This window comes from Anguilla rostrata, chromosome 15 (genome assembly GCF_018555375.3).
Source record: "Anguilla rostrata isolate EN2019 chromosome 15, ASM1855537v3, whole genome shotgun sequence".
NCBI lineage: Eukaryota > Metazoa > Chordata > Actinopteri > Anguilliformes > Anguillidae > Anguilla > Anguilla rostrata.
Genome location: NC_057947.1, coordinates 34817439 through 34844309, shown reverse-complemented (window position 1 = coordinate 34844309; position 26871 = coordinate 34817439). Strand labels below are relative to the sequence as shown.

The following is a 26871-nucleotide window of genomic DNA, read 5'->3' as shown; positions in this document are numbered from 1 at the left end:
TGACAATAATACACTTTGTCCTCAACTTCAGATAAGTGTATTACATCTACACCAAGAAAGATACTTTGTTCATAGCATTTGTCGCTCCAGCTTCTTCATAGAGAAGCAAAAAAAAAAGTAATCCCTTAAATTTGGACAAAAGCCATTTCAGGTACAATGAAGCTGAATCTTGGCCTTGGTACAGGGACAAACAAAATTTTATTGTCGTAACAATCAGTTAAAAGGGAAAAAAAAAGTCAGTAGAATACGGTTTAAAAGATGAATCTGATGCCAAGGGGTTGTCTCATTGAACCGCAGAGCTTTAATTATTTGATAGCCAGTTATTGCATAGAGGCAATCGTTTTATTGAAGATGGGAACCAATGCCAGATTAATGGACTGTGGTGAGATTTCAGTTTAACCGGGAGCGTCTTGGTTTCTTTTCCCACAGATCTCTGCAGACTGCACTCGAGCACCAGAGAGAATGTGCACGGACATTTTCCACCCTAGTTAACACAACCCCTTTCTTCACATATACACAAACAAAATAAGTAATGCGCAGGTAATGGTGGGATTTCAAACGGACTTAAAACATGTTATTTTTTCTTATTGGTGGTGATGATCGCATCATCATTAACAGCCACCGTGGACTGTCTGTGACTAAACCTTCCAACTATGAGTCTTCTCTCATAGCTGGAAGCTTTTTGTCTCGAATTCATGCAATTTCCAGAGCGCTGGATAGCATTTATCTACAGCTGTGTAAGACTTCTGAAAGGCGCCTGCAACTTAATGTGAAAGTTCATTAGGCATTGTTTAATCTTTCAGAAGCCGCAGAAGACTTGACAGGCCTGGAAGCACGCTGTTATTTTGTTCTGTCTGATACGCTGATGTCGGCTTGATTGATTCTTATTATTTCTTTTTCTTCCCACATGTTTCTGTCATTTGCTGTCGGTGGCGCACACGTAACGCCCGCGTGGGTTCTTACAGTTATAAAGCCAGGGGGAGAAATGCTGAAAAAAATACATGCAGTATTCCCCTGGCTCTGAGTTACCAGCCAAACTGTGCGTCTGGGTTTAGGACTCAAGCCTGAGCGCTAACTGGTGATGTTGTCTGGGTTTAGGACTCAAGCCTGAGCGCTAACTGGTGATGTTGTCTGGGTTTAGGACTCAAGCCTGAGCGCTAACTGGTGATGTTGTCTGGGTCTAAGACTCAAGCCTGAGCGCTAACTGGTGATGTTGTCTGGGTCTAAGACTCGAGCCTGAGCGCTAACTGGTGATGTTGTCTGGGTCTAAGACTCAAGCCTGAGCGCTAACTGGTGATGTTGTCTGGGTCTAAGACTCGAGCCTGAGCGCTAACTGGTGATGTTGTCTGGGTCTAAGACTCAAGCCTGAGCGCTAACTGGCGATGTTGTCTGGGTCTAAGACTCAAGCCTGAGCGCTAACTGGTGATGTTGTCTGGGTTTAGGACTCAAGCCTGAGCGCTAACTGGTGATGTTGTCTGGGTCTAAGACTCAAGCCTGAGCGCTAACTGGTGATGTTGTCTGGGTCTAAGACTCGAGCCTGAGCGCTAACTGGTGATGTTGTCTGGGTCTAAGACTCAAGCCTGAGCGCTAACTGGTGATGTTGTCTGGGTCTAAGACTCAAGCCTGAGCGCTAACTGGTGATGTTGTCTGGGTCTAAGACTCAAGCCTGAGCGCTAACTGGTGATGTTGTCTGGGTCTAAGACTCCAGCCTGAGCGCTAACTGGTGATGTTGTCTGGGTTTAAGACTCAAGCCTGAGCGCTAACTGGTGATGTTGTCTGGGTCTAAGACTCAAGCCTGAGCGCTAACTGGTGATGTTGTCTGGGTCTAAGACTCGAGCCTGAGCGCTAACTGGTGATGTTGTCTGGGTCTAAGACTCCAGCCTGAGCGCTAACTGGTGATGTTGTCTGGGTTTAAGACTCAAGCCTGAGCGCTAACTGGTGATGTTGTCTGGGTCTAAGACTCAAGCCTGAGCGCTAACTGGTGATGTTGTCTGGGTCTAAGACTCGAGCCTGAGCGCTAACTGGTGATGTTGTCTGGGTCTAAGACTCAAGCCTGAGCGCTAACTGGTGATGTTGTCTGGGTTTAGGACTCAAGCCTGAGCGCTAACTGGTGATGTTGTCTGGGTCTAAGACTCAAGCCTGAGCGCTAACTGGTGATGTTGTCTGGGTCTAAGACTCGAGCCTGAGCGCTAACTGGTGATGTTGTCTGGGTCTAAGACTCAAGCCTGAGCGCTAACTGGTGATGTTGTCTGGGTCTAAGACTCAAGCCTGAGCGCTAACTGGTGATGTTGTCTGGGTCTAAGACTCAAGCCTGAGCGCTAACTGGTGATGTTGTCTGGGTCTAAGACTCCAGCCTGAGCGCTAACTGGTGATGTTGTCTGGGTTTAAGACTCAAGCCTGAGCGCTAACTGGTGATGTTGTCTGGGTCTAAGACTCAAGCCTGAGCGCTAACTGGTGATGTTGTCTGGGTCTAAGACTCAAGCCTGAGCGCTAACTGGTGATGTTGTCTGGGTCTAAGACTCCAGCCTGAGCGCTAACTGGTGATGTTGTCTGGGTCTAAGACTCCAGCCTGAGCGCTAACTGGTGATGTTGTCTGGGTTTAAGACTCAAGCCCGAGCGCTAACTGGTGATGTCGTCTCCCCTGCCAGGGTCCTGCCACTGCGGGAAGTGCATCTGCTCTCCCCAGGAGTGGTACGTTTCCGGAGAGTTCTGCGAATGCGATGACAGGGAGTGTGACAAGCACGACGGCCTCATCTGCACAGGTATGGAGAGCGTACACACACACACACACTCACCCACTCACACGCACACACATACTCATACACATGCACACGCACGCACACACACATACATACACACTCTCACACACACATACACACACACACACACACTCTCACACACACACACTCTCACACACACGCACACACTCTCACACACACACACGCTCATACACACACACACTCTCACACACACACACACAAGCTCATACACATGCTCATACACACACATACATACACACACTCTCACACACACACACACAAGCTCATACACATGCTCATACACACACATACATACACACACTCTCACACACACACACACACATATACACACGTGCACACACATGCACACACTCACACAAACGTATGCACACACACACACACACATACACATGCATAAATACATACATATATATGTACGCACCCCAACCACCGCCTCTCCCTGCCCCCCCATCCGTTCCTCCATGCCCTTGGCTGAATTTCACAGCTCAGGAGGAGCACAAATCCAAAAAAGCAAAAAAGCCCGGAAACATTCCTCACCAGTGTCTCAGGGCCCATTGGCCTGAAAATGCGTTCAGCTGCATTTCAGTTATAAAAGTTTGCTCTGCGGACGTCAAACTTTCACGCAGCCCAATCGTTCATCACAAACCAAGAGACTAACAGCAAGCAGAGGAGATTAACATATATGTGTACTAAATGACATTCGTCAGCATATTAATGATAAGGTCATATGCCATAATTATCATATGCAAGAGGATTATTAAATCACATTTCAAATTTCCATCTGTAAGATTTGTTAAGTGGACAGCATTAGGTCATTTGAAAGGTTTTTTTTATTTTCCTTCTTAAACTGGCAGTAATGCACGCAATCATTTTAATATGATGAAACAAACATTTGTCAGTGAAGTTCCTACATAAATATCTTGTATTCAGGAATTTCATGGATTTTCCGAAGCGGTTTCTCATTACACGTTGCACTGATGAGTGATGTGGAACATTAAAAGCATTAGGAATGGCTGCTGCTTAATGTCATGCACTGAAAGGCTTTAATTTGAACTATTTGATCAGTAAAACTATGGTGATTTCTAGAATTTACCAACAGAAAAATGGTGTGACACAAGTGGAAAATTCCTAACCCTGTAAGAGCACCTCTGAACTGAAACCAGAGTGCATTGCTATGTGTTTAATTACTGGCTTGGCAGATGGGCTTATCGAGGGCATTTTAAATGGTATACTTTTCCATATTATCTAGCAGTTAGAGGCTTATTTGCATTTTTTCAAGGGTACAAGCATGATGTTCTGCTATCCCACACTGCTGAGCTCATTTCTGGTTGTGATGGTGCTGAGCACATTTCTGGTTGTGATGATGCTGAGCACATTTCTGGTTGTGATGGTGTTTTTCCACTGAAGTTTACTTCATGAATTATGCTTTCTTTATATTAGAATCGTTGCATTTTCCAGTTGGCTCAGTCAGTTGAAGCGTAACGAGGACAGGGAGATACTGGGCTGGTCATCGGTGATGGGATGCTGTTTCCTAGGGGGGGGGTTCTCTGTTCAGAGCGCACATCGTAGCGTGAACCGGCCCACGCTGAGAGGGGGGCCCACGCTGAGAGGGGGCCCACGCTGAGAGGGGGCCGGCTTTTGTTTCCTGGGGGGGGGGGGGAGGGGTTCTCTGTTCAGAGCGCACATCGTAGCTTGAACCGTCCCACGCTGAGAGGGGGGCCCACGCTGAGAGGGGGCTGAAATGGCGGCCTTCACGGGCCGTTTGAGCGATTCCACCCCATTTCCCGCCAAAAAAAAAAGAAGCCTCCCCACCGTGCACCAAACCACACGGAAGTCTGTTAACCAATCAACTGCACACGCCCTGAAGGGTCACTTGATCGATGGCCATTTTAATTACAAACACTCGTTTGATCACCACAGTTTGGAGTACGGCATGTTAAATTAAAAATTTTAAATCTTTTTTTTTTTTTATTGTAGCAGCATTCCACAGATATCAGATTTCTTGAGGTGTGTCTTTGTAGGAATGCGATGATGAATATGAATGCAATGAATATGAATAATATAAAAAGAGTAGAAATGATAGAAATAATATTTCTGCCCTCATATAGAAATGGATGAAGTGTGATGAATATAATATGGATACATGTGGGATATAATAAGAGAATAGCAGCAGAAATGCAGTGAGGGCCCGAGGCACAAGCGGGCTTAATACCTCCTTAAGACCCTGTCTCTGAGTAGGGCCCAGGTGAGCACTGGCTACAGGTGCATCCACTCGCTGCTGATTGGAGTGGAGAAAGAACAGTCTTGGTGGTACAATCTCCTCATTTACGTACCGGAGCATATATTACTTGGTGTGAAATGGAGGATGGTGACTGCACTTGTACTACTGTGGGGGGTGTACTGTACCTATACCATTGTGGGGGTATACCTGTACTGCTGTGCCTGTACTACTTTTTTTGTATTTGGCTCAGTCATTCTAATAATCAAATCGGTGCCTGGAACATATTCGATGCAAAAAATATCACATTTATATTTCGTTAATCATTTTCCCAGTACTTGTATATTTATATATGTTTGTATATTAGGCACGTACACACACCCACCCCAGCGTGCTGTTTTTGTTCCCTCTCAAAACCCCAAACAGATCACAATGAGGAGAGTATTTTATATTTCGTATTGATTTAGGCTCAGCTGATCCGTACTAGAACCGAACCCCATTTCAGCGGGGGGGGGGGGGGGAGATAGAGGCGATCACGGCTTTTTGTGGCCCCTGCTCCCTGGAACGCCATTGGCCAGAATTTGAAGGGGGGGGGTTTCAGGTGGGGGGGAAACGAGGTTAGGGTGACGGACAGGTCCTCAGAGCTTCTCTCTCCTCCCCTCTCGTCCCGACAGGAAATGGCGTGTGCAACTGCGGCAGCTGTGACTGCTGGGAAGGGTGGAGCGGGAACGCCTGTGAAATCTGGGTCGGGGCGGAGTACTGAACACCCCCCACCCCCCCACCCCCCCTCCCCACCGGATGCCTTTAAGACTCCTTAAAAACGAAAAGACTGACCTGTGCTTCGAGACGCTGGACGACACGGAGAAGAAGAGTGACAGAAAGCAGAGGATGAGGAGGAGGAAGAGGAAGAGGAAGGAACAAGCACTCCCGAATCTGGATATAATTCTTCATTCAGATTTCCGCATAGCACTTGCATAACAGCATTTATTTTACTGGTTACAAATTATCTTTATTAAAACTATATTTGTTGTATGCAAGTAAAACAGTGGTGAAAGCAAAAGAAGATCTTTTTTTTTCCTTTGTAGACACAGTACCTTGTAACTCTATATGTTTCCAATACAGCTATATGTATGAAAAATTGTTTATATAGGAATGCTTACATATTCTTGAAAAAGCTACACATTAGTAAGATGCAGGTACACAGACAAACTCCAAACAATGAACAAAAACAAAAAAAAACTAAATGTTTTATTGTTAGGATTATTTTTTTGAAGTGGTGTAACTGAATGGAAACACATTGAATCTTCATTTGAATATTTGGCCAGCTGTAATTATTATCCAAAGTGCTTCATGAAAACTGACCAAACGTTATACTTGGCAGTCAGGTCAGGTGCACAGTAATTCATTAGCATTTTCAATTTCTTTTTACTGATAATAAACCAACTGTGCTGTGGAACACGACCTTTGCATGGAAATGGTGCAAATAATAATAATAATAATAATAATAATAATAATAATAATAATAATAATGTTATCTTATAGTGTAATCAATTATAAAATGCCAAATGAATAATAACTCCTAAGGGCATATTTGTAAAGGTGCACACCTTTCAACAAGAATAAGACTTTTAATAATCGTTCAGTCACTGCAAGCATTTTCCCCAACAGTGAAAACTAGTACAGAGTCCTTTAGGAACATTAAATACATACAGTATATGGAGCATCTCACCAAACGGGCACCGTTTCTGCTTAGTTCGGTGTTGAACTAATTATATTCTTCTGATGTTCATGGAGTGGTGGGGGGGGAAAGACACTTATGATTTGATAATTCTGTGCTGGGGGCGATTATTAATGCTGCTACACGGACGAAGACAGAGGTTTCTGGAGGTGTGGGCTGCACTGTCGCAAGGGCCACAAGATAAATCAATTTGTCCCTCAGGAGGACCCGTAGCTGAGTATGAACGAACTCAAACAAGATGGCCGAACGTTTCCGCTTTCGCCTTCCCTGCTTTTTTACTCCCGCTGAAGCCGCTCTGCTAATCCCAGCCCCTCTAAAGGCCGGTGCAGTAATATACTGCACGCTGTATTGCATCAAGTCCGTTACTGACATTACAGTACAACTTTGTATAAATATTTTATTCAATATGTTGTATCTGTGTATACAACGGATAAACACAAACTGTACAGTGCAGACAAACTCTTTGCATATATGTATGTAAAGTTAGCAGTACATACCAACAGTTCTTGATACACATATCCCTACTACATGCAGTTCTTTGATGCCATCCTCTTCCCATGCAACGGATGAGAGAAATTAAGCGGGAACAGAAGCACGGGGTTGACAGGTAATGCTCTTCCGCCATGATGTTCCAACGTATCGGGGAAAGAAACCAAAGAAAGAAACTGCTCGAAGACAAAACATTCATCAGAGTAAACACCAAGCACAGATGACCCGTATAAAAAAAAAAACACAAACGAAACAACAGAGGAGAATAAAAACGATTGATGACAGAGAGCGAGAGAGAGAGAAAGAAAGAAAGAGAGAGAACAGAGGTGTTTACTTCCACACCAGTCATATACAAAAATAAATTCAGCCTTCATTAACCAGTCAACTGGTTTGCAGGGCAAGTTGAGCCCAGCATGTAGAGTTCACTGTTTAAAACGATGAATTTGTTTCATGAGAATGCGGGACACCAGCCCTAGTAGAACTTAGATGTTTAAGGTTTTTCTGTGTATTGCTGCATTGTATAGGAGCATGTATGTAGCTTTGTACAGACAAATATTTAACTAGCTAATGTGCTTCAACGTCTCCTAGGAAGAAGTAACATAAGTTCCAGAAATGATAAATGCTCAAATTAATTTCTTAAAATATTTGCAATTTAACAGCTTCGGTCTATTTTATAACATACTTTTTTTATATCTGTTATTTTATACAACCACTATGAAAATTGTAAAAACAAGACCATTTGATTATTAACTATCACAGAGTAATAGGACAGAGATCATCCTTGAAAAATGTAAGGAAAAAAAAAACCACATTCAGATATTTCTGAAGAAAGTAATTAATGAAATTAATTAAAATAATTTGCGTCAGGTCGAGCTGACCGTCTACAGTAACATGCCAAATGAATTCAGAATAGAAAATCAGCCTAATACAGTGGCCACAGAATGTTATTCTTCTATAACTTCCTCATACTTTGATATTTTGATCATTTAAGTAACATCATGCATGTGAATGGTTATAGAATTCTACTGGACACACACCTATGCTTTGGTTTCAAAAGACTTGGAGATGGGAGGCCAAAATATCAAATTCTCTGTTTTTAAGAGACGTTAAAACCGCAGTGAAATGGACTTGAAATATTTACTATTGGCAATGTCAATTGTTTTTTTTGTTTTTTTGTTTGGTTAAAAGTTGAGTTGAGGACAGAAATAAAAAGTTCAAGATTATTTAAAGGTTGATTTCTGTTCGCCCGTTTCTGAAAAGCTGCAATGCGATGTTTGTCGATTGAATGTACGAATAAATATTAATTTGTGTGTGTTGTGAGCCAAGGACATGGTGCCCTTAATCCAGTGTAGTACGCATTTCAGCACACTGGGTCAAAATGGTCAAAATGAGCTGGACCGGACTCTGCATGCTGAGCTACAAGAACCAAAAAAAAAAAAAAACATTTTTTAAAAATAAATAAAATCCTCTCAATATATCTCATAATGCCTAGCCATTTGAAAACAACTTTTCCTTTTGATTTGTACAGTGAAAACGTTGTAATATAAGCGCTGTCTCTTGCGTTTGCTGCTGTGGCAAGAGAGGACCACGACGCTGACTTTGCCCATGCTTTGGTGAACGGGATGAGTTGTGGCAGCCAACTGTTACAGTAAGTCATCCACTTACATTCAGACATTTTGTTTTTTGTTTTTGTTTGTTTGTTTTTTTCTCTGCGTCGGCGAAAGTAGATGTTTTTTTTTTTTTTTTTGGAGAATGGCTGCCATGACCTGCAGGGGGCGCCATCTCGCACGGGCAGCTCTCCGTTCTGAGGAGTCGGGGTGTGGGTGGGGGTGGGGGGGGGGCAGGACAGCTGGCCCACAAGGCCTATAGAACCCCCCCGGAGCCCGCACTCTAAAGCAAGAGTAACCAAACATACAAATTCGGCTTCCTGTTTTGTTTTTTGTTTTTTTTTTAATGAAGTGAGGCAAGCGTCACCACCGGCGGAATTGGACTGATATGTTAGCGGCCCTCTTAAAAAGAGCTACGCCCCCTACCCCCCTCCCCCCCCCCTCCCCCTCCCTCTGGGGCCACTCCACAACAGCTCCGGCGGGGGCGTCGATCAACGCATCGCCAGCGTCGACCCCGGGAGCCGTTCGCCAGCCTCTCCCGCGCGCTCTACCGGAAACGAAAACCCCCGACTCTCAGCCCGAGACGGAGATTGGGTCCCCTCTCCCACCCCTAATCCCCTCCCCTCCCCACCCCCACCCCCACCCCCTCCCTCCCAACCTGTCTTCCTGAATGCGTCTTCCCTGGATCCAGGGACCCTGCGACATCTTACTCTCCAAAGACGTGTCAGTGTGTGTGTTTGTGTTTGCGTGTGCGCGCTCGTGTATTAGAAAAATCACACACAGCAGCCCCTGCAAAAAATATCTGAAGTATTCGACAAAGAGAGCGAGTAGACAGATAGAAAGAGAAAGAGGGGGGGGGGGGACATACTTGTAAAAAATAGAGGATGACAGTCCACTTCAGTGTGTATCTGTACAGCATCGACCCAGAACGTGGCTGGTGTACTGTTGGTATAGAAAATAGATCTGGATTACACTAGCTCTGCTCACGCGGCAGGGCTCAACACAGGGAATTGTGGGTAACCATCAGCAGGCAAGGTACCACGCGTGGCTGTGAACCACACCATTCTCATGGATTGTCTCAGTTACAGGACAGATTTAAAAGGCATTCCATATCTGCTCGGGCATTCCATGGTCAGAGTCCAGCTAGCTGTCCAAGTCATCTCCTCCTTGTGGGGTTTCACTTTTTTCCGTTTTGTTTTGTTTTGTTTTTGTTTTGTTTTGTTTTTCTTTTTTTGGTCGACCGCACGTGGCGGGCCTATCCGCTCGTGACGAGGCGGCAAAAGAGGAGGAGAAAGAGGAGGAGCCGGGGAGGAGGAGGAGGAGGAGGAGGAGGAGACGAAGAAAGGGGAAAGAATCGCCCGAAAACCTGACCCACAGACGTGAGAGAAAAAGAGAGAGAGGGAGAGAGAGAGAGGAGGAGGAGGAGGAGAGGGTTTGAGTCTGGGCCAGGAGGAAGCAAGCTCTCCAGAGTGGGCGGGGCTCCGGGGAGGGCGGGGCTATGTGGTCTTGGCGGGTTTGCTGACGGGCTTCCCTCCGTTCATCACCGCCGGCTCGGCTGTGCTTTTGCTGGGCGGCGCCCCCGCCTTCGGGACCGTCTCCCCCACATCGTGCAACGACGGCTCTCTGTACATGGCGACTGCAGGGCGGGAACACAGAGCATAGGTTAGCATGGAGCGTCAATCATCCCCACCTCAGGAGCCCATTGCACGACGGCTCTCTGTACATGGCAACGCAGGCGGAACACAGCAAGGTTAGCATGAGGCAATCATCCCCACTCAGAGCCTATGCTACAACGGTACTCATGGCAACGGTAAAGAAGAGGCGGGCCTTCACTCATCACACAACCATCGTCTGGCTCACCTGCAGCGTGGCCGTTTGATGTTATAAGCGCTATATCAGGTAACTGACTGAGGCCCTTCTGATGTTTCTGAGCTCATATCTGATTGTGGTTCACTTCGCTAATGTCACGTTTTCCTGATTTAGCAGATTTTACGATTAAGAATTCATATTCAGCAAAAATAAAACGGGTCCACTGTACATACTGAGCCTACGGACTCATGTAGAGCACCGCTCTTTACGTTCTTTTCAACATTATATAATTTGGGCGCCACGCTTGCCAAAATTTGATCGGTTTTCCCATTCTGTTCACATGTAATTTATTATTTACTTATACTTATATACTTATATAAATGGCAATATGCGGTGAAAGACGGGTCGTTTGAAAGGCAGGATTCATTTTGGGTGTCAGTGGGGACTGAGGCGAATACCATGGTGTGTGAAGACTACGACCCACATGCAGGCTGTATTTCCTGGTGGGACAGGAAGTGAGTGACAGGTGCAGTGCATGTAGGGATACCTCACAACCTCCCGCCTGTGGTACGTAGACTCATATCATCCTCTTGCTTTAGAGTGTTCAAGGAAGTGTGTGTGTGTGTGCATGCATGCCTGCGTGTGTGTAATTGTGTACACAGCAAATCTAAGTGGTTGCACACAGTTACACAGAAGAGTATGTGACTTCTTTTAAGACAAATATCCGGCCAGGCCACCCCATGTCCGATCTATAACTTAATGACCCCTTCACCTCAAAGACAAATGCATCAGCTTCATGGCTGTTTGGATGTTGCACCATAGCAAGCACTCTTCACAATATGCACCCATTACTTGACATCAAAAGCACCCCAAAAATGAAAGTAATTACACAATGCCCTGTGATGCATATTTTCATCGCTTGCAAAATGGCTAATTTGAAAGGCTGTTTAGAGCCGTGTAAAAATCGAACTCCTGGAATCGAACTCTCCTCATCAGAGATAAATCATAAATCACGTATAAAACTCAATACTTTAATCTGCGATCGCCTTCTGTGAGAGCAGCTCCACTATAACAGCTGCCCACGCAGTCCGTATATACCCTGTAGCCCCAGCTAGCCCCAGTACGATACGGTACGGACCGCAGCGATCTCAGTGCCCAGCAGTGCCTCACCTTCTAATGGCTTGGGCAGGAAGTGAGCAGCTGGTTTGGTTTTCTTCACGCGGTTCCCCTTCATGGCTTGGCCCTCCTTGTTGAGGCCCAGGAACCAGGCCCGGCCCGACTCCTGCTGTCGGTACAGCATGGACGAGTAGATCACGTAGTAGTTCTCGAACACCGACTCTTTGAACTTGCACTCCGCCGTGAACAGCTCCTGCGAGACAGAAGGAGAGCAAAGGGGTGAGTCGGGAGACTGGCCTCCGGGTTGTGGAGCCGGTAGTGGCCACGCCCCGGCTACACTCGGCCACGCCCCGGCCACGCCCTGGCCACGCCCTGGCCACACCCTGGCCACGCCCAGCTGAAGGTCTGAATCTCTTTGTGCGAAAGATTCGCAAGACCTGGCCGAACACACACCACGCACACACGCACACACACTCACACACTCACACACACACACACACAAACCACACTAATGCACCTCACACACACACTCACACACACACACACACACTCACACCTCACACACACAAAACACACACACACACACACACACTCCACACCACCCACCTCACTCCACACTCACACTCACACACACGCACTCACACTCACACTCACACACACACACACACACACACACACTGAGCCCGGAGAGTGGCTGAAAAGCTCTCGAATACAGAATAAAGCCCTCTGCGTTTCGCACGCTGACAGCATAACGAGCGGGTTTCTGAAACCGGGCCTTCGCTGGTCCGCTCTGCGCCTCAGACCGCGGCAGTAATGGACTGCATTCACGCTGTCAGGTCCTTTTGTGAAGCAACAGGCTCCCGTTGCTTCTGCTCCTGCGTCTTCTGACAGGTACAGCGCTCAGCTTAGACGTGAATCCACGACCATTCAGAGGAAAAAGAAAAATGTTTTTTACGATGCGTGATTTTAATATACCAAGGCTAGAATGAGGCCAATCGATCAAATCAAGGCAGAACCGTATCGAAAACCAAACCTTGACTGCCTGTGTTCTCCATTAATTCTGAAACGAGGCCGTCGCACTGGGACCCTTAACCCTGGCTAAGAAGAGAGAGTTATTATTCGTATCGTAACTGCTCCCGCATATCATAAGTTTGCCCCCAGATCTGTTCCGAGATGCAAAAACATTATTCGATTTATTTGTGCTCGTGGAAATTAAAATATCAAAGAAAACAGTCTATGACCAAGTGTAGACATTTATTTTAACCCCATGATTTATATTTGCTGCAGTCCTTTTATAGCACCTCCAACTGTTCAGATCTGGCCCTCAGGCCACACAGCACTGCTGGAGAAGTCCTACCAAATGGAGGGGTTACAGACCGACAGTAAACAACTGGCAACCCGTGGGTAGCACAGGGATACGCTAACGTTTAGCAATCCAAGGCCAGCCCTTGTAAGGTGAACCCAACCAAGTTCTTCAGATGAAGCCAATCAAATAAGAAGAAGAAGAAAGAGTTACCTGACAGATAACAGAATGAAAAGAGAGAAGTAAAAAAAAAAAAGAATTGAAAGAGAAAAGAAGTGATAATACGACAATAATAATAAAGTTGTCCGACAAAAGCTAGGGGGTCGGAGGTGGGGCCAGATTTTTTTAAAAGCTTAAAAAAAAAAGCCAATGGAATGTACAAGCAGCAATTCTGCCAGTTCTCTATTGGCTCAGTAAGTACACAGTAGTACCTCAGGTCCAATCACGTCGCACTCTAAAGAATCCCATCCTTTTGGGCAGAATAAAAGAAAGGAGGTCATCGTGTCTGAAAGAGAGACGTGCGAAAGAGAGAGAGAGAGGTACTTCACCTCGCCACAAAGCAAAGTGTGATTGGCACCAATCAACTGCGGAATGAAAACCCTGCCCTACCATAACCTGACGAGCACCGACTCCAGCCTTAACAGAAGGGGGTAACGGTGTTCTCTCACACACCGCGTTCCTCTGATAAAAAAGAAAGTTCTGTGGCGAGTGACGATGGGGCGAGGCTCAGACTAGGGTGAGAGGTGGCCGCTCGAACCGCTGCACTGAAGATGCGAACTCACCTCAAACAGAGCAGCTAGGCAGTTTGTGCCACTGTCTGTATTCATGAAAGCAGACACCGTCGGATCCCTAGTTTGCTCCACTGAGTGTATTAGTGAAAATGAGCACCTTAAGGGTTGATGCCTTTCATGTCTACGTTCTGGAGAGATCTAGCCTCTATTAGCGATACACGGATGTTGTATTTCTGATTTAGGCACACGTGCTGTAGGACTGAAATGGTTCAACCCACCCGCCCTCCCCCAGTATGCATGCTATTAAGGGGAGGGGGGCTGCAGGCTCAAATCCCATATTCAAACACCGCGCTGGACCCTTGAACAAAGCCCTCTCGGGCAAAGAGATGCTAATTTCCCCGCGGCGCGGGCTGACGGTACGCGAGGCCGTGAAGGGAGAAGGATGTGCTCGAAACGCACTCAGGAACGGAAACCAGGGCTTAGCGGTCGCGCGAACGCAAGCTAACGGGCTTCCATAATTCAGACTGTTCAAAGCGTTTTAAAACGTCAGAATGTGCGGACGTTTAAAAAAAAAATTCTGCGTCTGCACACAGAGAGACAGAGGAGACAGGCGACTCGATTTATTTGCGTATTGTGTGAATCCGCAGCTATGGCACACACACACCGACAGGCGTTCTGATCCTGCGTAATCCCTCTGTCTGTACTTACATGTCCTGCAGCCACCGTCTTCTTAAGAATATAATCTCCCAGCATTCCCTGGTGCACGCGCTCCAGCAGCCTCCGCTGTTCCAGTCGGGGCTAGGAGAACATCTTCTGTCCTCGCAAACCCAAATACAGCCTTTGTTTCGCAACTCTCTCTCGCTCTAACTCGGGTGTAAATATGTACTACAGAGGCATAAGGTGAGCATACGCGTTAACTTTCAAAGAAAAAAAGGAAACAATCTTTATTTGGATAACAAAATATGTCAACATGCTTACTGGATTTCATTATTAAGCAGAGAGCATGGGTCGGGAGGGAGAGCTCCCAGGTCTCTGTGCTGCTTTGCTTGTGGGGGGTTGGGCTGGTAAATACGGCACATTAAAAATAAATAACACAGGAAATTAGCTCACACGCCGACGATCAGGCTGCTTTCCGAACAGGACGTTTCCGTTCCATTTACAGACTGAAAGCGTGGCATCAAATGCAGCATGTCCCTGGTACATGTACAGTGTGCTGCATCAGTGCATCAGCACATCATATTGGTCATTAATCAACTTGGTTAAAAAGCCACGCTTACACTGAATCGGTGTTTAAGCACAAAGCATGTTCTGATTGCACATTTTCCTTAATAACACCCCCCCCCCCTTATGAATAAATCTCACAAACGACTCGCCCCAACAGAGAATACAAGGCACACGTGAGAACTACACAGATAAACTCAATTTGTAATTGAGCCCAGTTTAAACAATAAAACCATCGTAACGACTTCCCCTTTATCATCGTCCAGACGCATCATTAATCAAAGGAAAGAGCCCCACCCTCCCGTTTCCTGCGAGACAACCGTAATTCTCCCCTAATCTCCTTCCCTGCCTGACCGTTCACCAGTTGTGTTTTATGAGGACAATGTCCCCATGAGGCGTTCCCACAAAATGCAGGCTTCAGTCCTGTGTTCCACCTCAGGGCTCACACACAGACCCCAGCTGACACGCGATGTCCTCAGAATGATGCCGGAATGTGTTCTCTGTCTTACTGCGGCAACGTTGTGGGAACGTTTGGTGTCGGCTGGGGAGTCGAGCACCGGAGTTTTCCGGATACAGAGCGTTCCTTAGCATCGGAACATTTAGCCTCCTTCTAGCGTGCCGTCAGAAGCCGTAAAATGCCACCAGTTAGAACTCACTAGACGGGGGAGAAAAAAAAAAACAAGGTTGGAACTAAATGGCATTTTGGGAAATGAAATCCCTAACCGAACGTGATGAGACCTGCATTATGTAAACAAGGCAGGGCGGGAAGTACGGGTGAGTTTTTCGGAGAGCTCTCCAGCACCCTTGATGAGACTCTCGGGCTCACTGACCACATGTTGACTAAGAGCACAGGCACACGCACATCTGGCAGGTTTTTTTTTTACGTGTGCGGACATGAGAAACATCGTGTCACACGTGGCACCGTGTGTTCTCCTGAGCAGGAAGTGCTTCATTTCTTCATGCAGAGGGCATTAAAAAAAAAAAAATGAAATAGCAAAACCAGAATGTAGTGGGCGTCACAGTAATTCTCCAATTTAATGCCACTGCTTCATCTACATTCTACTGCCCAGAACCTTAGCTGAAGACAGATAAAGCGACTACATTAGACCGAGAGAAATGTACTCAGAACTCATCTCGATGTCAAGTCGGATATAAAGGATTACGGTCATTATTAATCTTGAAAATATTTACCAGAAGACACGAGATGTGCGGGACAACTGACGGGTGTTTGTTAAAAACCAAGAGCCAAAAACATTAAGACTTAAAGGATTAAACCCCAGGCTTTTTCCTACCTCATTCTCAGCTGTTACATAAACATTGCATCTCAGCCGTGTAAATCTGAGATCCCGCATTATGCGTGCCTGTGGTACATCCCATCGCTGTGTTATTTATCTGCAGATCACAGAGAGAGAGAGAGCTGCTCACGCAGCTCCCACATTCCCCGGGACGGGGTACTGCAGCAGGAACACCATGTAAACACAGCGGCCCGGGGTCTGGAGCAGGGAACCGGTGTCCCTGCGACATCTGGACAGATTCAGAAGCGTTAGCACACAGGGCCACAGCGGGCTACCTCACTCTTTAACCAGTGTTACTGCAGACAGTGTGTGTGTGTGTGTGTGTGTGTACGCGTGTGTGTGTGTGTGTTGGGGGGGTCGACAGCATCCTGGATATAAATAAACATGAGGATGGCTCTCGCTCCTACTGGATATTTGATTCAGACTCAGAACAGACTAAGACTCGGCTTCTTAGTGAGCCTGGATCAGCTCTCCAAACTCTGATCCTGACAACAACCACTGTGGGAAAATACAGAAAGCTGGCCCAGAGTCAGCCAAAGGACCATCTATGAACTAACGGCACGTTCGCGTCATACGGGAGAAAGTGGAACGATCGGAAGACTTCCCATTGCTCCGATTTGGAAGTGTTCGCACACTGTAAGCATACGCTCGTTAGGAGACTCAAGATGACGGTTGTGCGTAAAATAACCATAAAATCGTGTATAAAAACAAAATACAGACTTATAAAATCGCATTTATGATTTTGTTAACTTGAACGGCTGGCAAGTTCATAGTCGCAGAAGCAAATTCTTAGGTTGCAGTCACACACGTTTCCGTGTTCTTTTTTACTGCCAGGTCGGAGATATTGAAGCAATCATGGAATTCCCATAATTCCTACTCGGAATTACAACTCGGAGGTTGACTCGAGCCGTTTTTTCGAGTCGCTAGGCGGTAATTTCGGAAACTCCCTTCCAACGTGAACACGGCATAAAGGAGGAACTAGACGATCCCGTTACGCACCAGCAACTACTGTCCCATCAGAAGAACTACATTTCATTGTTACAGTAAATAAATCTGTATTTTATTTATTTTACCAGATATAAATGTAATTTTAAAAAAGATACATTAATTTACCGCGATCACAGTGATCGCTGTAAAACGTCGCCATTCAACCTTGTACGGATCCTCAGAGAACAACGGGTTTGACAGCTGTGCTACAAAGAAGATTAATGATGGAACGGTCATATCATACACACCACGCATTAAGCATTGTGTAATTAAAGGCCTGAACGTTTAGGGTTCATTTAGCCATTAAGGAGCGATTCATTACAGCGATGTAACAACACGTCTTCTTCATGGTGCGCTGTGCCGTAGGATGGACACAATTCTGTTCGCAGAGACGCTGTCCTCTGATGTGTAGCCTTTATACGTCGCTAACGCTAACGTTACACAGAACTCCAAACAGAGCCCAAATCCGTTCCATCACGATTAAAGCAAACTGTTTTACCTTCATGGTTGCCTGAGTCATTTCAAATGAGGTAATTAATTACAGAGCGACATCGTCAGGTGAGGCATATTGCCGGTTGGCTGGCTCCAATAATTAGCAGCAATAATTTTATGCGGTGGAGACTGAGCGAGGCTCGCCTCACGCTACCCGATGACTCCTCTCCAGCCTTCCAGTGAGGCACAACCTGGTGATCACAACACTGCTCCTCACACGCACGCACACACACACTCACACTCACACACGCGCACACTCGCACACGCACACGCACACGCACACGCACACGCACACGCACACTCACACTCACACTCACACACACACACACACACACACACACACACACACACACACACACACACACTCACACTCACACCGAGTGACACTGTGGATTTTCATTTTCAAAGTGGCCATCTGTGAGAGAGGAACTAAATATCCACCTGAGACCTGGAAGAAATGATATATTTAGATTTTTTTTTTTTTGCACAATACAAGTGTCTTGGAAACACCTTGCAGTGAAAAATATTTTCAAAAATATTATTTTCATTGAATGTCCCTTGTAGTGTAGGTTTCAGTATAGTAGAATATATGGTTCTTAAGATTAAGACCAGATACTGAATTCCCCTACAGGGAACAGAAATGAAGGCTGGGTCTTAGGAGGCTATTTGCCTTGGGTGAAGAATTTAGCATTTTTGTCCTATTTACCCTGGGTGAGAAGGCGGGGCCCTGGGTGAGAAGGCAGGGCCCTGGGTGAGAAGGCAGGGCCCTGGGTGAGAAGGTGGGGCCCTGGGTGAGAAGGTGGGGCCCTGGGTGAGAAGGGGCACCAACCCGCGTGCCCCCTCAGAGAAGGTGCGTGCGGGTCATGTGACCTCCGTAAGGGACGCGCGGGTCATGTGACCTCCGTAAGGGACGCGCGGGCCATGTGACCTCCGTAAGAGGGGCGTACACATGGTTCAGGAGAAGAAAGTCCTGCACCCTACTGAATACCGCCATGATATCACACTACAGCCATCTGCAGACTTCATTTCCCTTCGGTCATATTCTGTGGCTCTCATCGAACGCACAGGGTGTACGCACAGGCGTCTGCGTATGTGCTGTACTGGCCTACGAGATGAGCCAATGAAAACACTCCGTCTCCTGTGCCACAGATTAGACAAGCATGTCAGAGCTGTTTCTGCAACCAGAAGCAATATTCCTTAAACCTATCATTCTTCCCTCCCTCTCTCTGTCTCTCTCTTTCATACGCACACTTAAAAAGGACACACACCTATGCACCTTTGTACAGGGTTGCCATAGAAACACGAGGGGCGCACCAGGATGGCACTGAAGCATTTCTGCGCGCGCCGTGAGGACACGTTGTTTTGTGTTAGCAGCAAGCCTCTCCTGAACGGTAACGGATGCGTGACACGCCACCTATAAACAGCGGCCGAGAAAAAAGGGGGAAGCGTTTGCTGCCCGGTTGTTTACACGGAGAGTACAAAACAGGGCTGGGTTTGACAGACACAGGCCAAGGTGCAGGGGCTACTGCTAACCAGTGCGTCTGTGCACTGCCTCCCCAGTCCGGGCATAGACGTAAGAATCTTTCACAGATTTTGAGTGTCCCCACATTGAGGGCTCAACACCAGACCACAGTGCACACTGTTTATATGCTATAACAGTGGTTTTATTCTCCTTTTAACCACAAAAGAAATGCTTGCATTTGTTCAACATGTGAAAACAACTAGTTCCACGAAGCTGGTATGTTTCAGATTACATGCACGTATGCGTATGGAAGCATTTTTAAGGGAGAGGGGAGATTACATGGGCGTACGCGTATGGAAGCAGTTTTAAGTGAGAGGGGAGATTATATGCGTGTATGTGTATGGAAGCAGTTTTAAGTGAGAGGGGAGATTATATGTGTGTATGCGTATGGAAGCAGTTTTAAGTGAGAGGGGAGGTTGCGTATGTGTATGCGTATGGAAGCAGTTTTAAGTGAGAGGGGGGGACACGGGCGGAGTCTTTGATAGCAGACACGCAGAGCGGCTCGCTGCTCCTCCCTCCCCTGGGTGTGGAGCAGTGCTGATCGCACAGCCATAGCTGACCTTGACCCGCGTCAGAGGGGACAGCTGCCATGTCTCAGACAGAGGCGATGAGGCTGCCTCCTCCTCCTCCTCCTCCTCCTCCTCCTCCACCTCATCCTCCTCCTCATCCTTCTCATCCTCTGCCACCTCCTCCTCCTCATCCTCCTCCTCTTCAGAGGGGAGTCGAGAGGGGGGGCAGAGAGAGGGTAGGGGGGAAACGGAGAGAGAAAAATTGAGAGACAGAAAGCAAGAGACAGCAGCAAAAGAGAGATTGAGACGGAGAAAAACGGGAGAGAAAAAACAGGGAAAGGAAAACATACTGGGGGAGAGAGAGAGAGGGTGGGAGGAAAGGAGAGAGGAAGAGAGTGAAAGATAAAGGGGGAGAGAGAAAGGGGGGGAGGGGAATCCCCGCTCACAGACATACCGGCGATGAATACTTACACAGAAATAAAAACGCTCTCCATTTGCAAATGTCGCCTCGACGCAGGTGAGGACGGAGAGAGAGAGACGGAGAGACGCGGGGACGCAAATTTAAATGTGGAACGATCGGAAGCGACCAGGACGCGTTTATTAATGCCGTCTGCGTAAGGCCTATTAATCCAGGCAAAAAGGTCAAACCGGAGGGAAGCTGAGCGGAATCCTAAACACCTTCAGCGCGCGTTAATAAAAGCTGCATAAAAGCGCCAGAGATGCAGTGCACACCTTACTCTGCTGCCCAGAAGACCACAGAAGAAGAACAAAAAAAAAACAACGGGTGCACAAGGTCCTAAGAGAGAAATAGGCATTGCTCGTTCGTAACTGTCTGTTGACACATTCCGCATTTGCACATTACGTTTACGTCGTTTGGCAGAGTCCCTGGCCCACGGAGCGACTCGCAAATGAGCTTTGAGCTGGAGTGTGACAATTCAGCTTCGCCTTCCACGCAACAGCCACTCCCCCCTCGGCATCGCAAAGGTTTGAATTCGCCACCAAATTCTAATTTCGACGATGACAGCCTCTAACACCGCCGACGAGCTGACAGGCACACGGAAAGCAGGTGTTTAAGCCAGCGCAGGGTAAACAAAGACTGTTGTTTGTAAACATGGCCCTTGGCACTAAACACGCGTGAGACGTGTAGAATATTCACAATCAATATCTACGGCTGTGTTACCACAGGGTTCCCTGCTTCCATTCCACATCTTATATTTATCAATGTGCCGTTTGTCTAGCGACCGACATTGACACCACCACCATGAAAATACAGAGACGTACAGCACAGCGAGAAGCTGTCCATGCACACACGAGGAATTCGAGAAGACAGAGAGAAAACAGGTGAACATGCTTCAGAAAATAAAAACTGCATTTCACTTAGTGTTTTTTTTGGGGAAGTGTCCCCCCCTTCCCCCCTCCCCTCCCCTCCCCCCCCACAGAAAGGCTGAAGCATAACTTGCAGTCACAGGTTTTAATAACAGCACAGCTGAGTCGTGACTGAAAACTTTAATTCTTAAGCATAAAGTGATGACGCTGCACTAACCGGCATTAAGTGCTAAAACCACATTAACGGCACAAAGAAGTAAAACCACTGGCAGCGCAAAAAATATGGACTCGTTTCGCTGTCTACAAAACTACAATTAAAAATGAGAAAAATAGGGAATGACGAATGTCTCTCAGCTGAAGTTTAGAGAGGCATGCACCAGCTGATATGGAACTGGCCTCACCCAATGCATGCTGGGATAGACTCCAGCACCCCCGGTGACCCTGCCCAGGATAAGTAGCTATAGATAATGGATGGATGGATTTTTTTTTTTACATTGAGCTCCATTCACAGACTAAAATGCAACAAGAGAAGGTTTTACTCCTCAGAGAACACAGCCACACCTACGACTTTCCTGTGCAGAATACTCATTCAGCGCAGTTTCAAATCACCATTGTAAATTATAAATCTCGCTTCTCGCCAGGATTAAAGGCACGAACACTCCCTCCACCCACTGCTTTCTATGGCCCACTTCAGAAGAGACTGCTGGAATCCACATTGCAGAACCTCTCTTTCTTTGATGGTTTAATAATTCTTGTCATAAGACCGTTTTCTTGTGTCCACTTCTTTTTAAAAACGTCTTTTTTTTAAATATCTCCTGCTCCTCTGTCCATAGAGCATAGTCATATCTGTTCGCTCAACAGTACATTCTGGCACCCTCCACGATCACACTCATTTGAAAGTGAGAGACCTGTTGGCAATTAGATTCTGTGTCCCTTCCATCTCGAGGAGACGTGCCGCGAGGTGAGCGAAGGGCGTCTTATTCAGACGTCGCGTTTCCCTTCTGAGATGAACATTCAGGAGGAGGAACATTCAGTGTCTGCACTTTCTTTCAGTAACAAGAAACCCACCTACAGCCCCCCCCCCTCCCCTCCCCTCGCCAATGCAAACCTGCTGCCCTTTCAAATTCACTTTAAAAAAAATGTACCAGCCAAAGTAACTTTCAGTTCTCGAATGTAACTTTGTCTGAGAATCCGGGCTCACCTTTGAGAGAAATGTCCTTAAGAGTCGGACCCGAGAAAAAGCACTTAAGCCCTCAATGCACTCAAAAGAGCTTCCCCGAGGAGAGCGACCTTTTCGCTATGATTGGATCTTTTTAACGCCTTCCCTTTTAAAGGCTTCTCTTCCCAAGGGCCTGTGCACTTTAAGGCCAAGTCCCAAATGCATCGAAAGGACAAATGTTTATTTCCCAAGCAGTGACATGACATTACATTACATAAGATAACATAAGATGGCGTGACATAAGATTACATAACATAACAAAACAGATAATGACAAGAACAGGCCAACAATGCTCGCCGTTTTCTGATCACTAAAAGGTACCTTGTGCTCACTGTTTACCCACAAAGCAGATAGTATCTAACACCATATCAAGCCTTTACCTTTAGCTAATTTCCATTTATGCCCCTCTCGTTCTATGAATGAAACCTGAAGAATTTCTTGTAGTTCACTTTGCTAATTCGTTTTATGAATGTAAAAGCCTCAGTCAAATCGCCCCTAAGTCTCATTTTACTATGTTTGAAAAAATAAAAGAGAAAAGACTTAAGATTAGTTATCTTTCATATCAGGAACCAATTTGGTTGCTCTTCTTTGAACCTTTTCCAGAGCCTCTATATCTTTCTTGTAGTATGGACCCCATACTGGTCCCCAGAGCTGCACACAATAGTCCAAGTGTGGTCTAACAAATGTATTTTACTGTATAAAATAAGTACAACTTTGTTGATATATACTAGCATTTTTTACTACTACAGCAAAGTGCCTAGAACCAGAAAGGGTTTGATCAACTATTTCTCCCAAGTCTTTTTCAAATTGAGCACATACCAATTTTGTTCCTCCCATAAAGTAATCCTGCCTAATGTTTTTATTTCCCACATGTAGAACTTTACATTTGACAATACAAAATTTAATTTTCCAGGTTTCCACCCACTTCTGGATTCTGTTTAAATCTTCTTGGATTAGTAGATTCACAATTCTCAGCTGAACCACCCAGTATTGTAACATCTGCAAATTTAACTAATGTACTTTCAATGTCCCTGTTAAGGTAATTTACATAGATAAGGAAAATGAAAGCCCCCAGCACCAATCCCTGTGGAACTCCACTTCCCACAATTCCCTGCCCAGATAAGAGCCCTCCTACTGCTAAGTTTTGTGTTCTACCCTGCAGCCAGTTCCGAACCAACTCTAAAATACCCCCGATACTTCCTACTGTCTTCATTTGGATAATGAGTCTCTCATGTGGTACTTTATCGAATGCTTTTTGGAAATCTAAATATATAATATCATAAGCCCTGCAATAATCAAAACAGTGGGTAGCAAAACGTCTACGAATAGAACATCTCTGTGTGTTTAAGAGACAGGACTGTTTTGAGGAAACAAGGTGGAAGACCTGGCCGTGGTGTGTCCTGAAACAGTTAAACACACACACACACACACACACACACACACACACACAAACCCAAGCACACACACAAGCACAAACACACAAATGGACGCACACACACACACAAACACACACACACAAACACACATGTACACACACACACACACACACACACAAGCACACACACAAGCACAAACACACAAATGGACGCACACACACACACAAACACACACACACCCACACACACAAACACACATGTACACACACACACACAGACACACACACGCACACACACAACGACTCAAGGGTAAAATTTTTCTTCTGAACTAAAGGGTATAATACCGCACTTACAATCCCGCTCGCTTAGCGAGTGGGTGAAGGACAGCTGCCAGTCGTCCCGCAGCTTTAGCGGAGGACGGCGGAAGGACAGCGACCTCCGGGACGCCCTGCTCGGCAGCATAGGACGGACGCGCCGGAGCAGCCACCCCGGACCGCTCGCTGCTCGGGCGGCGCGGATAACTAACCACCCGCGCGGATAACTAACCACCTGCGCGGATAACTAACCACCTGCGCGGATAACTAACCACCTGCGCGGATAACTAACCACCTGCGCGGATAACTAACCACCTGCGCGGATAACTAACCACCTGCGTGGATAACTAACCACCTGCGCGGATAACTAACCACCTGCGCGGATAACTAACCACCTGCGCGGATAACTAACCACCTGCGCGGATAACTAACCACCTGCGCGGATAACTAACCACCTGCGTGGATAACTAACCACCTGCGCGGATAACTAACCACCTGCGCGGATAACTAACCACCTGCGCGGATAACTAACCACCTGCGCGGATAACTAACCACCTGCGCGGATAACTAACCACCTGCGCGGATAACTAACCACCTGCGCGGATAACTAACCACCTGCGCGGATAACTAACCACCTGCGCGGATAACTAACCACCTGCGCGGATAACTAACCACCTGCGCGGATAACTAACCACCTGCGCGGATAACTAACCACCTGCGCGGATAACTAACCACCTGCGCGATAACTAACCACCTGCGCGGATAACTAACCACCTGCGCGGATAACTAACCACCTGCGCGGATAACTAACCACCTGCGCGGATAACTAACCACCTGCGCGGATAACTAACCACCTGCGCGGATAACTAACCACCTGCGCGGATAACTAACCACCTGCGCGGATAACTAACCACCTGCGCGGATAACTAACCACCTGCGCGGATAACTAACCACCTGCGCGGATAACTAACCACCTGCGCGGATAACTAACCACCTGCGCGGATAACTAACCACCTGCGCGGATAACTAACCACCTGCGCGGATAACTAACCACCTGCGCAAAGGATAACTAACCACCTGCGCGGATAACTAACCACCTGCGCGGATAACTAACCACCTGCGGGATAACAAACCCACCTGCGCGATAACTAACCACTGCGCAGATAACTAACCACCTGCGCGATAACTAACCACCTGCGCAGATAACTAACCACCTGCGCGGATATAACCTAATACTAACCACCTGTGCGGATAACTAACCACCTGCGCGGATAACTAACCACCTGCGCGGATAACTAACCACCTGCGCGATAACTAACCACATGCGCGGATAACTAACCACCTGCGCAGATAACTAACCACCTGCGCGGATAACTAACCACCTGCGCAGATAACTAACCACCTGCGCGGATAACTAACCACCTGCACAGATAACTAACCACCTGCGCGGATAACTAACCGCCTGCACGGATAACTAACCACCTGCGCGGATAACTAACCACCTGCGCGGATAACTAACCACCTGCGGGATAACCAACCACCTGCGCGGATAACTAACCACCTGCGCGGATAACTAACCACCTGCGCGGATAACTAACCACCTGCACGGATAACTAACCACCTGCGCGGATAACTAACCACCTGCGCGGATAACTAACCACCTGCGCGGATAACTAACCACCCGCGCGGATAACTAACCACCCGCGCGGATAACTAACCACCTGCGCGGATAACTAACCACCTGCGCGGATAACTAACCACCTGCACGGATAACTAACCACCTGCGCAGATAACTAACCACCTGCGCGGATAACTAACCACCTGCGCGGATAACTAACCACCTGCGCGGATAACTAACCACCTGCGCGGATAACTAACCACCTGCGCGGATAACTAAGCACCTGCGCGGATAGCTAACGACCTGCGCGGTTTTCTGTGCGTTCATTACCGCTATTACCCGTCTCCCCCCCCACCCTCCTCTGAGTCCTCCCAGGCCATCCGCCATCATGGGCGGTTCCCAGACAGACGATGTTCAAACGGAAAAACCCCAAAGATTCTACAGACAAATGCTCCAACGAAAAAACCCCAAAGATTCTAAATGTCTGCGTAAGGGATCCTGGATTATGGATGCTTATGTGAGGTTCTGTACAGCCCAGTCTGAAGTAGTATCAGACAGTGATAAGACGCTGCATGAAAGCTCTAATTCCCCTGGAATGAAAGAGATAAAAAGGCAACGTTATTTGCAATTAAATACTCAAAACTCGTTTTTTTTTTCTCTTCATTCAGTCAGCCAGTGTAATAAAAGCCATTTAGTTTTCTTCCAAAAAAAAAAAAAGAAAGTCATTTGAGGATTTTGGCACCGCAAAAAGCAGAAGGTTGCATAAGAGAACGGGACTCCTCACACAGCGAGAGGTGCCAGTTCTGTTCTCCAAGCGGCGTTAGGAGCCCAGGTCAGACAAAAGAGGCACATTTTCCACCTCCCAAGAACGTCCCTGTTTTTGTTCAGAAAAACTGGGACTTTGATCAAAAAGCCCAGATCTGGCATCAGTCAGATCTCCTCATTCTCAGGATCTGGATTTGGATCAGGACTGCTTCGCCCCAGCTTCGGCTAGCGACCCACGCCCAACAAAACTCTTGTTGATCGCTTGGAAAACGCCTGCTGTTCTTTTATAAGAGCGCGTTCGCACACTGATCCCTTCCTTCCCACTGCCGCCGCATGAAACGCAACAGACAGGACTCGACTGCTGAAGATTTTAAAAAGCTCTGGAGTTGAAACGCGAACACACAATGTGCACAAAACAGCAAAAAAAAAACAAGAC

At 46.8% G+C, this 26871-nt stretch overlaps 2 protein-coding genes across 9 annotated transcripts in view; one reads left to right on the top strand and one right to left on the bottom strand.

The window, feature by feature from the left end:
- Window positions 1-8454, top strand: part of itgbl1 (integrin, beta-like 1) — a 74924-nt gene extending 66470 nt beyond the window's left edge. The window contains 2 exon segments of the mRNA XM_064311110.1: window positions 2649-2762; window positions 5673-8454. Of these exon segments, the coding sequence (XP_064167180.1) occupies window positions 2649-2762; window positions 5673-5761 (203 nt within the window). The 3' untranslated portion in view covers window positions 5762-8454.
- Window positions 7117-26871, bottom strand: part of LOC135241012 (fibroblast growth factor 14) — a 190126-nt gene continuing 170371 nt past the window's right edge. For all 8 annotated transcript variants that reach the window (XM_064311104.1, XM_064311105.1, XM_064311106.1 and 5 more), the window contains 2 exons: window positions 11812-12010; window positions 7117-10468 (listed from right to left, as the gene is read on the bottom strand). In XM_064311104.1, the coding sequence (XP_064167174.1) occupies window positions 10329-10468; window positions 11812-12010 (339 nt within the window). In that variant the 3' untranslated portion in view covers window positions 7117-10328. The remainder of the gene's footprint in view (window positions 10469-11811; window positions 12011-26871) is intronic.